Genomic DNA, 12,559 nt, shown 5'->3' on the forward strand with positions numbered 1-12,559 from the left:
CAGGCAGTCACCCAGGCAGGCAGTCAGTCAGTCATCCACCCATCCAGGCAGTCACCCACCCAGGCAGTCACACACCCACCCATCCAGGCAGTCATCCACCCATCCAGGCAGTCATCCACCCATCCAGGCAGTCAACCCAGGCAGTCACCCACCGAGGCAGTCAATCCAGGCAGTCATCCACCCATCCAGGCAGTCATCCACCCATCCAGGCAGTCAACCACCCACCCATCCAGGCAGTCACCCACCCAGGCAGTCACCCACCCACCCATCCAGGCAGTCATCCACCCATCCAGGCAGTCATCCACCCATCCAGGCAGTCACCCACCCACCCATCCAGGCAGTCACCCACCCAGGCAGTCACCCACCCACCCATCCAGGCAGTCATCCACCCATCCAGGCAGTCATCCACCCATCCAGGCAGTCACCCACCCACCCATCCAGGCAGTCACCCACCCAGGCAGGTAGTCACCCACCCAGCCAAGCAGGCACCCAGGCAGTCACCAATCCAGGCCGGCAGTCACCCAGGCAAGCAGTCACCCAGGCAGGCAGTCACCCACCCAGGCAGTCACCCACCCAGGCAGTTACCCACCCAGGCAGGCAGTCACCCACCCAGACAGGCAGTCACCCACCCAGGCAGGCAGTCACCCACCCAGGCAGTCACCCCTCCATTCAATCACCCACCCAGGCAGTCACCCAAAGGCAGTCACCTGTTGTTTGTTGAAAATGTAAAAATAAACAGATTGCATTGTAATTTTTCCCGTATTACAGTAAGAAAAACAGTACACAGACAGAACCCAAAGAAGGGCCCAAAGAACCCCACTGATCGCTCTCATTGCTATAATCACAGAACTATTGTCTGAGAACCTCCTATGGTCCAACCACCAGAACAATTTAGGGTCTAAAATTTAACCAAAACAGAAAGGTTTTATTTTATCAAAAACACATAATAATAGGTTAAAGTATTAACATGATCCCCACGGAGGAGGTAGGGAGAGAAGGGGTAAGTGGCCTCTGGGTACCTATAATAGAGCTGATGGCCAAATCCTCCCTTCCTCCTGCGGTCCTTAGGTCAGATAGTGGCCCCCCAGTGATATAGTGAGGTACTATTGTGCTCCCAGCGCAGATACCTGTATTATTATGGCTGGTGTTAGCCTAGTATTGGCTCTAGATATATTGTGTACATAGACAGACTAAAGCGTCAGTAATGATATCAGAGCCCCATAGACACAGTACCTGTGCTGTCAGGGTGTAACACAGGCGCTGCTGGGATAATAAATATATATATATATATATATATATATATTTTTTTTTTTTGTTATACTAGTGTAGCTATAATTGGTAAAGCGAGGAGCAGCGTGCTGTGTGTATGCCTATTGCTGATCCACAGAGAGCAGCGACACTGTGACACCTACATCATATATCTGGAACCACAATGCAACCTATGTGGGAATTATTAACCCTTTGCACTACAATATAAGGTTACCATGCATCCAAAAACACCTTCTAGGTTTGCAGCCTTGTCTGTGTTAGGTATATACAGATATACTGCTGCAATGTTAATGCATAATCTCTACAGCCTAATTACCCTCCGTGGGGCAGCTGGGTTTGCAGTGGATACGCAGTATAGCAAGCGGTTCCTCACGTGACCATGGTGTGGTTACATGCGTGTAACGGTATATCTGTACATACCTAACACAGACACGCGTGCAAACCTGGCAGGTGTTTATCAGACAATAGTTCTGTGAATATAGCGATGAGAGCGATCAGTGGGGTTCTGTGGGCCCTTCTTTGGGTTCTGGGTACTATAATATTCACCCCTTTTGCACCTGCGCATCTAATTTACACAGCGCGTAATCCCTGAGCAGCGCGGTCTGATTCATCCATTGTTTGAATAAGAAAAACAGATAAGTAAAAGTTTTGCGCTAAAAAATATTTCTTCGTGGTAGGTGCGCTATGGGTTCGGGGGGGGGGGGGGTCCCCTGCTCCTTTCATTTGTCCTGGGCCCCATAATTTCTGTTGGCGGTCCTGGTTTGCCCAAACACACACAGGCATCAATACTTATTAACCCCGCTTGAGACACACGGTGTCAGCGTCATTGTAACGTCACGTAAGCAACTTATTACTTACAATTAGCGCCATTATCCGCGGGCGCGGCACCAGCAGACATCAGTTTAGGTGGCATATAGGGGGGTACAGAAGTATTACCCAGTGGGGCAAAGGGAGTATAATGCCAATAACGCTTATGTAGAACAGTGAAGAAAAAACGAAGCACCAAGTCCAGCTGTAGAATAGCAATAACACCAACAGGGATACGTACCAAAAATAAGCTATTTAATAGGATCCAAACAAAGTAACAAACACACCTACGCGTTTCGGACCTCTACAGTCCTTTATCAAGGTGAATACAACCATAAGTTATGGAGCGTCATTTATACTCACTTAACAAGCATGTAGCCCAATCGCGGAGCATATCCGCATACGTCACGCGGGTCGCGTGGATGACCTCTGACCCGTGACGTGCGGTCGCGTAGTTACGCTGCATGATGCGTGCCCTGGGGTTGCGCCATGCGCAAAGGGGGTGGGAGAATCACTGCACGCGCATGAGCACATGCACCCGATGCTAGTGCCTCCCCTCCATAGAAAAATAGCGCATGACGTCACTCCGTCACGGACATGTGACCAAAAGGTCAAATGCTAGGCGTAGCTAGGCAACCAAGCCCAATGCGTCCCAAGGTGTGTTAAACAAAACAAACACATCTTTATTAACATGAACAAAAAAATTTTTTTAAAAACACTCCTAATGAGGAAAAGCATATTAATGATAAAACCAGTTAAAAAATAAAATAAAAACAATTAGAAGTGACCTATGATAACAGTTTTTCAAGATCCTCATAGTTGGTTGTATGATATTGTAAGGGTAAAGTGGAGGCACATTGTAATAACAAATTAGTATAATCATATATAAAGTGTAAGCTCCACTGCCCAGAGAGATAGTGAAAAAGGAGACCTTCTTTATAATGTCTCTATAACAGACATACCTTATATACATGCCTAAAGTCTGACAATCTAATATATATTAAGCATATAGCATATTTGGTCACACACAGAGAGTGGTGTTGCGCAAAGCTAGGTATCAAACAGAAGAGTACCAATGTCCCAATCTGAGTTTAAACCGTATGGGATACGTGTTTGTAAAGTAAATATCCAATATAGTTCTCTTCTGTTTAGAATACCTAGTCTATTGCCACCCAAAGATCCACAAGACATTGGTCTCCCCACCTGGGAGGCCAACAGTCGCTAGTATTGGATCTTTGGGAGATGGTGTATCCAAATATGTTGACCACTTCCTGCAGGCAATAGTGCAAACATTGCCATCATACATTAAAGATAGCGGTGATCTCATGATTCAACTTGACTCCATCACATGGGAAACAAATTTCATTTGGCTAAGTCTTGACATCACATCATTGTACACAGTGATAATACATGAGCATGGGCTGGCAGCTGTCAGATTTTATTTACAACAATCAGAGCTTTCACCTGCACAGAGCACGTTTATTCTTAATGCCATTCAATTTTTGTTAACACATAATTACTTTATGTTTGATGGGGATTTTTATCTCCAAACACGTGGTACCGCCATGGGTACCAGCTTTGCTCCATCCTATGCGAATTTATTCCTAGGATGGTGGGAGTCGGTCCACGTGTTTGGAGACAAGAATCCCTACAGACACCTTATCACTTTTTACAGGCGTTACATTGACGACCTTATTTTTATTTGACACGGGGATGCACATTCTCTTTTTATGTTCACAGAATATTTAAATAATAATGAATTTAATTTAAAATTCACCTCTAATCACAATGCTCACCATATTCACTTTCTAGATTTACTTCTTTCAGTTAATATGCACAAACAAATTATCACCACGGTGTATCGCAAAGAAAATTCACGCAACACATTTTTGCGAGCTGACAGCTGCCACCCCAAATCCTTGCTAAAAGGAATACCAAAAAGCCAACTCATTAGATTAAGAAGAATTTGTACAAATGATGAGGACTTTGTAAAACAATCTGATGAGTTGATGGAGCGTTTTGAAGCTAGAGGTTATCCAAAAGACGATCTCAAAAAGACACTCAGGGAAGTGAGAAATTTGGACAGATCTGTTTTGCTTAAAAGAGTGCAAAGTAAGAAAGATAAAAAATCTTTCCAATCTCCCTATTTTGTCAACATAACAATCAATCTAAAAACATTAGAGAATCCATTCACAGACATTGGGGAGTGTTAGCAGCAGATCCTTTATTAAAAACTGTATACGACGAGGGGCCTAAGATAGTATTCAGCAGAGCTAAAACCATTGCGAACTTTGTATCTGGCAGTTTGTTTACTACAGACAAATCAGTGATTAAGAAATTACCTAAGGGCAACTATGCATGTTCAAAGTGCAAAATTTGCAAACATATGGATATCAAAAAAGATTTCTTTTCTTTCAAAACTGGTAAAAAATATTATGTGAACTCATTCATTAACTGCGATACCAATTTTGTGGTATACTTGTTAAGTTGCGGTTGCGGGAAACAGTACATTGGTAGGACCGTAAGACACTTGAAAGTCCGTATACTCGAACACCTGAGACTGATTATCAAAAAAGATTTGAGTCATCCTGTATCCCAACATTTTAGTCATTGTAATATGGGTGATTCAGACAATTTGTGCGTTCAGGGTATTGAACACATATCGAATCCGATCCGAGGTGGCAATAGACTAAGTATTCTAAACAGAAGAGAACTATATTGGATATTTACTTTACAAACACGTATCCCATACGGTTTAAACTCAGATTGGGACATTGGTACTCTTCTGTTTGATACCTAGCTTTGCGCAACACCACTCTCTGTGTGTGACCAAATATGCTATATGCTTAATATATATTAGATTGTCAGACTTTAGGCATGTATATAAGGTATGTCTGTTATAGAGACATTATAAAGAAGGTCTCCTTTTTCACTATCTCTCTGGGCAGTGGAGCTTACACTTTATATATGATTATACTAATTTGTTATTACAATGTGCCTCCACTTTACCCTTACAATATCATACAACCAACTATGAGGATCTTGAAAAACTGTTATCATAGGTCACTTCTAATTGTTTTTATTTTATTTTTTAACTGGTTTTATCATTAATATGCTTTTCCTCATTAGGAGTGTTTTAAAAAAAAAAATTTTTGTTCATGTTAATAAAGATGTGTTTGTTTTGTTTAACACACCTTGGGACGCATTGGGCTTGGTTGCCTAGCTACGCCTAGCATTTGACCTTTTGGTCACATGTCCGTGACGGAGTGACGTCATGCGCTATTTTTCTATGGAGGGGAGGCACTAGCATCGGGTGCATGTGCTCATGCGCGTGCAGTGATTCTCCCACCCCCTTTGCGCATGGCGCGACCCCAGGGCACGCATCATGCAGCGTAACTACGCGACCGCACGTCACGGGTCAGAGGTCATCCATGCGACCCGCGTGACGTATGCGGATATGCTCCGCGATTGGGCTACATGCTTGTTAAGTGAGTATAAATGACGCTCCATAACTTATGGTTGTATTCACCTTGATAAAGAACTGTAGAGGTCCGAAACGCGTAGGTGTGTTTGTTACTTTGTTTGGATCCTATTAAACAGCTTATTTTTGGTACGTATCCCTGTTGGTGTTATTGCTATTCTACAGCTGGACTTGGTGCTTCATTTTTTCTTCCCTGTTCTACATTCTGAGTACTGTCTACGGATGCACATTCAACCCTGGACATTGGAACCTAACTGGACTTGCTGCTGATGGTGGATGAAGATTCCCAAGTGAGTTCGTTCCATATTGCCCTTATTATATTACAGTCATAGGATGTTTCATCTACCGGTCACCTGCTGGTGTCATTGACATTTCCTTACTGCATGGTTTGTGGGTTTGTCATTACCGGGCTACATTCCTAGAGACATTACATATATACTTATTCAAGGGTTGTTTTCCTGTTATATACTCATCTGGCTCAAGTATTGTCTTGAGAGCACCACACACATTTGTTTCAATAACCCTTATGCCCCAATCCCTGTGATATGTACATTGCCGCTCATACTATTCCCAGGGACCTGTACCCCCGAGATTCAGTACGTTATACCGGGCGCCATATCTGAGAGCCCCCTGCTGTGTATCCGCAGTGTGCTTAGTGTGTTACTGTATATATGTGCCTATTCAGCCCCACTTATTCTATTTATTACTTATAATAAAGTGTTTTAATAATCCAATATTCCTAGTCAATAAACGAGGGGCAATTAATATGTTTACTTGTTGGGTCTACAATAGGTTCAGTCCCTGAACCAGTCCTGTTACACCTGACACATACTTTGACCACAGGAGGGGGCGCTGTAATGGGCTCTTAGGTCCTGTTCCTGCTTTCGTAACAATACCTAAATTCTCTGCTCCGATGACTCATGTAGAGACAGACGGGGATACTATAAGCTCACGGGTATATAGTCTAGTATAGAATTTATTACGTACGTTCCTCTCAATGCTCGTCTTATGTAACATTTATAGGGCAATTCACGCGGCAGCTTAAGCGATAACACTGGTACGTATAGGAAGTGGGTACGATGTCTGTCTCATATTTTTATTCATATTGTCCTACTATTGCTATTTGTATTTTTATATCACTTTACAAATAATTGCCTGGTCTCCCGTGACATACAGGACTCTCATTCCTCATATTGTACACTGCAGCCCGGAACTTACAGGGTTAATAGTCTGAGTAACAAACTCCCCGCCCCTGTGTGCTGAATAACAAGAGAATTTAAGTTTCGTTTCCTGTTGCTGCTTCCAAGCATGGCGTCTGCTGATCTGAGAGAGGAGCTAACCTGCCCCATCTGCCTGAGCATTTATACCCAGCCTGTAGCGCTGACATGTGGGCATAACTTCTGCCAGGGCTGTATTGGAAGTGTGTGGGATTCCCAGGGGGGATCTGGACTTTATACCTGTCCTGAATGCAGAGCAGAGTTTCAGGAGCGTCCTGCACTGCAGAGGAACCTGAAGCTGTGTAACATAGCGGAGCGTTTCCTTTCTACTCAGCCGGAGCAGGAGGAGGCTGTGATCTTCTGCACTTACTGTGTTACCGCCTCTGTACCTGCTGCTAAAACATGTCTGCTGTGTGACGCCTCCCTGTGTGATATTCACCTAGAGAGACACAGCAAGTCAGAGGAACACGTCTTAACTGAGCCAACCACCTCCTTAAAGAACAGGAAATGCCCCGTCCACAAGGAGATCCTGAAGTATTACTGCACTGAGGATGCTGCCTGTGTCTGTGTGTCCTGCTGCCTGGTCGGAGAGCACAGGGGACACCAGGTGGAGTCGCTGAATGAGGCCTCTGAGAAGAAGAAGGAGAAACTGAGACATGTTCTGGAGAAACTGACTTCAGTGAGAGAGGAGACTGAGAAAAGGGCCCAGAGTCTGCAGGGACAGAAGAGAGAAGTGCACGAGAAAGCAGCCGGGGTAACAGACCGAGTCACTGCCCTGATTAGGGACATCAGAGCACAGCTGGAAGTCCTAGAGAAGCGAGTCCTGAGTGAGATCACCAGGTGGGAAGAGCAGGTTTCTCTCCGAGTCTCTGATCTAATCCAGCAGCTGGAAATAGAGAAGGACGAGCTGTCCAGGAAGATGCTTCACATTGAGGAGCTGTGCAACATCACTGATCCAGTAACTGTCTTACAGGGACGGGAATCAGACAATGCTGAGGACAGAGAGAGAGAGGGTAATAAGGTCCCTGCTGTAGGGGATTTGGATGAGGTTCTGATCCCACTGACCTTACAGAGATTAGCTGATATTGTGACTGATCTAAAAGCAAAGAGCGGGTTCTGTGTGCAGGGGGATTCAGGCATATTACTGGATGTAAATACAGCTGGTAATGTATCTGTATCAGGTGACCTGAAAACTGCATCCTGGTCACAAACAGGCCAGTTACACCCAAATACACCAGAGAGATTTGTGTGTCCTCAGGTTTTAAGCACCAGGAGTTTTTCCTCAGGACAACATTACTGGGAAGTGGAGATCAGTGACTCAGGGGACAGGGGGGTAGGGATTTCCTATCCCAGTATAGTAAGGGAAGGAAATCAGTCCCTCATAGGACATAATAAGAAGTCCTGGGGTTTGTGCATGTTGGATAATAATCATTTAGTGATACATGACTCAATACGAACACAGATATATCCCGAGTCTCGCGTGCAGAGATTAGGAATATACCTGGACTATGAGGCTGGGCGGCTGTCCTTTTATCAGCTGTGTGACCCGATCAGACACTTACACACCGTCACTGCCACCTTCACAGAGCCTCTTCATGCTGCGTTCTATGTAAATAAGAAAGGCTGGGTCAGAACCAGGAGCTAGGAGTACTGATCCCGGCCCAGCAGGGGAACCCATAGAAACAGTATATATTGTGTTTGTGGGTTTGTGTGCGCTCTCATTGTCTCTCATTGGCTCTCAAGCTCTCCCATTGGCTGACTGCGGGGCGGGCCTTGGCTCTTATTGGCTCTCATTGCCTGACTACGGGGCGGGACCTTGCGGCAGCCTTGTGGAGGAGGGGGAGGGTTGTGGTTACCACAGATCTGCGCATTGATTGGTTGAATTATTATGATGTCACCATTTTACACGGGATTCTGGGGCTTGTAGTTCACGGCTGTAACTAAAATTGTAACAGAAGAGAAGTAGGACTACAACTCCCAGAAGCCCCTGCAGGCGAGAGAGACCACATGACAAGAGACGGCCAATCTCAATCAGTGCAGTTGTGGAGAAAGATAGAGACAGAGGGTGAGTAACTGGGAGAGACATCACAGGCAGACATGTGGGGTGATTGTACACACAGACAGGACCCACAGCCCCTCACATCTGTCCCTCCCACGGCAGGGGGACACAGACAGGACACACAGCCCCTCACATCTGTCCCTCCCACTGCAGGGTGACACAGAAAGGACACACAGCCCCTCACATCTGTCCCTCCCACTGCAGGGTGACACAGGCAGGACACACAGCCCCTCACATCTGTCCCTCCCACTGCAGGGGGACACAGGCAGGACACACGGCCCCTCACATCTGTCCCTCCCACTGCAGGGGGACACAGACAGGACACACGGCCCCTCACATCTGTCCCTCCCACTGCAGGGGGACACAGACAGGACACACGGCCCCTCACACCTGTCCCTCCCACTGCAGGGGGACACAGACAGGACACACAGCCCCTCACACCTGTCCCTCCCACTGCAGGGTGACACAGACAGGACACACAGCCCCTCACATCTGTCCCTCCCACTGCAGGGAGACACAGACAGGACACACAGCCCCTCACATCTGTCCCTCCCACTGCAGGGTGACACAGACAGGACCCACAGCCCCTCACATCTGTCCCTCCCACTGCAGGGTGACACAGACAGGACCCACAGCCCCTCACATCTGTCCCTCCCACTGCAGGGGGACACAGACAGGACACACAGCCCCTCACATCTGTCCCTCCCACTGCAGGGGGACACAGACAGGACCCACAGCCCCTCACACCTGTCCCTCCCACTGCAGGGTGACACAGACAGGACCCACAGCCCCTCACACCTGTCCCTCCCACTGCAGGGTGACACAGACAGGACACACAGCCCCTCACATCTGTCCCTCCCACTGCATGGTGACACAGACAGGACACACGTCCCCTCACATCTGCCCCTCCCACTGCAGGGGGACACAGACAGGACACACGGCCCCTCACACCTGTCCCTCCCACTGCAGGGGGACACAGATAGGACACACGGTCCCTCACATCTGTCCCTCCCACTGCAGGGTGACACAGACAGGACCCACAGCCCCTCACATCTGTCCCTCCCACTGCAGGGGGACACAGACAGGACACACAGCGCCTCACACCTGTCCCTCCCACTGCAGGGTGACACAGGACACACTGCCCCTCACACCTGTCCCTCCCACTGCAGGGTGACACAGACAGGACACACAGCCCCTCACACCTGTCCCTCCCACTGCAGGGTGACACAGACAGGACACACTGCCCCTCACATCTGTCCCTCCCACTGCAGGGTGACACAGGACACACAGCCCCTCACACCTGTCCCTCCCACTGCAAGGTGACACAGACAGGACACACAGCCCCTCACACCTGTCCCTCCCACTGCAGGGTGACACAGACAGGACACACTGCCCCTCACACCTGTCCCTCCCACTGCAGGGTGACACAGACAGGACACACAGCCCCTCACATCTGTCCCTCCCACTGCAGGGAGACACAGACAGGACACACAGCCCCTCATCTGTCCCTCCCACTGCAGGGGGACACAGAGAGGACCCACGGCCCCTCACATCTGTCCCTCCCACTGCAGGGTGACACAGACAGGACACACTGCCCCTCACATCTGTCCCTCCCACTGCAGGGTGACACAGGACACACAGCCCCTCACACCTGTCCCTCCCACTGCAAGGTGACACAGACAGGACACACAGCCCCTCACACCTGTCCCTCCCACTGCAGGGTGACACAGACAGGACACACTGCCCCTCACACCTGTCCCTCCCACTGCAGGGTGACACAGACAGGACACACAGCCCCTCACATCTGTCCCTCCCACTGCAGGGAGACACAGACAGGACACACAGCCCCTCATCTGTCCCTCCCACTGCAGGGGGACACAGAGAGGACCCACGGCCCCTCACATCTGTCCCTCCCACTGCAGGGTGACACAGACAGACACACAGCCCCTCACATCTGTCCCTCCCACTACAGGGGGACACAGACAGGACACACAGCCCCTCACATCTGTCCCTCCCACTGCAGGGTGACACAGACAGGACACACAGCCCCTCACATCTGTCCCTCCCACTGCAGGGGGACACAGACAGGACACACAGCCCCTCACATCTGTCCCTCCCACTGCAGGGGGACACAGACAGGACCCACAGCCCCTCACACCTGTCCCTCCCACTGCAGGGGGACACAGACAGGACCCACAGCCCCTCACACCTGTCCCTCCCACTGCAGGGGGACACAGACAGGACCCACGGCCCCTCACACCTGTCCCTCCCACTGCAGGGTGACACAGACAGGACACACGGCCCCTCACACCTGTCCCTCCCACTGCAGGGTGACACAGACAGGACACACGGCCCCTCACATCTGTCCCTCCCACTGCAGGGTGACACAGACAGGACACACTGCCCCTCACACCTGTCCCTCCCACTGCAGGGGGACACAGACAGGACACACGGCCCCTCACACCTGTCCCTCCCACTGCAGGGGGACACAGACAGGACACACAGCCCCTCACATCTGTCCCTCCCACTGCAGGGGGATGCAGACAGGACACACGGCCCCTCACATCTGTCCCTCCCACTGCAGGGGGACACAGACAGGACACACAGCCCCTCACATCTGTCCCTCCCACTGCAGGGGGACACAGACAGGACACACAGCCCCTCACATCTGTCCCTCCCACTGCAGGGAGACACAGACAGGACACACAGCCCCTCACATCTGTCCCTCCCACTGCAGGGGGACACAGGCAGGACACACAGCCCCTCACATCTGTCCCTCCCACTGCAGGGAGACACAGACAGGACACACAGCCCCTCACATCTGTCCCTCCCACTGCAGGGTGACACAGACAGGACACACAGCCCCTCACATCTGTCCCTCCCACTGCAGGGAGACACAGACAGGACACACAGCCCCTCACATCTGTCCCTCCCACTGCAGGGAGACACAGACAGGACACACAGCCCCTCATCTGTCCCTCCCACTGCAGGGTGACACAGACAGGACACACGGCCCCTCACATCTGTCCCTCCCACTAAAAGAAATACCCAGAGGGTATTAGTACACAGAAATAAGAATATACTGGGAGGGATTCAGTGAGCGAGGGAGAGAACAGGGGAATATATCTCATGTATTAATCAGTTACCCAGAGGGGCCCTTCAGCACTTTGCAATGTATATATATATATATCTCACATACCTGTCCTGGGGATATCTGATTGCGTGAATCTGTGTTTAGTTCCTGTTCTGGGAGCGTGCGTATAGAAGTAATATAGGAGCGTATACCCATTACATATATATGTTTGTGCTGTGTCAGTAAATGGAAATGCTTTATAATATAAGAATTGTATGATGCAGAATAACATATTCCTGCTTCTCCCTGAGAATGTTTGTCAGACAAGTGTTTATCTCACCGCGTCTCTCATCTCATTTAATAAATGTTATCACAATATTTCTAGGTGTGTGATACTGTAAAGAGATGCGTCAGCTCCCCGGATATAACTCTGCCGCTGAGTTATTTTGGCCCTAGGTGGGACGGCAGCTTTAAAGGCGCGTGGGATAATAATATAATATCTGATAGTCTTATTAATCTTGTCACCTCCCAATGAGCGTTTATTCTATTCCTGTTATTCTGCTGTGTGCAGTGATTCCTGCCTTTCTTGTTATGCTGCAGCATATAATATGCAGTGGGGATATCTGCCAAACATTTACGTTTCATAGGGATAA

At 48.9% G+C, this 12,559-nt stretch overlaps 1 protein-coding gene across 1 annotated transcript; it reads left to right on the top strand.

Moving 5' to 3' along the window:
• Positions 1 to 6,837: 6,837 nt before the first annotated feature.
• Positions 6,838 to 12,282, top strand: LOC142471303 (E3 ubiquitin/ISG15 ligase TRIM25-like). Its single transcript, XM_075578137.1, has one exon. The coding sequence runs from the start codon at positions 6,866 to 6,868 to the stop codon at positions 8,417 to 8,419; it is 1,554 nt and encodes a 517-aa protein (XP_075434252.1). The 5' UTR covers positions 6,838 to 6,865; the 3' UTR covers positions 8,420 to 12,282.
• Positions 12,283 to 12,559: the final 277 nt, after the last annotated feature.

Source organism: Ascaphus truei, chromosome 20 (genome assembly GCF_040206685.1).
Source record: "Ascaphus truei isolate aAscTru1 chromosome 20, aAscTru1.hap1, whole genome shotgun sequence".
NCBI classification, from domain to species: Eukaryota; Metazoa; Chordata; class Amphibia; order Anura; family Ascaphidae; genus Ascaphus; species Ascaphus truei.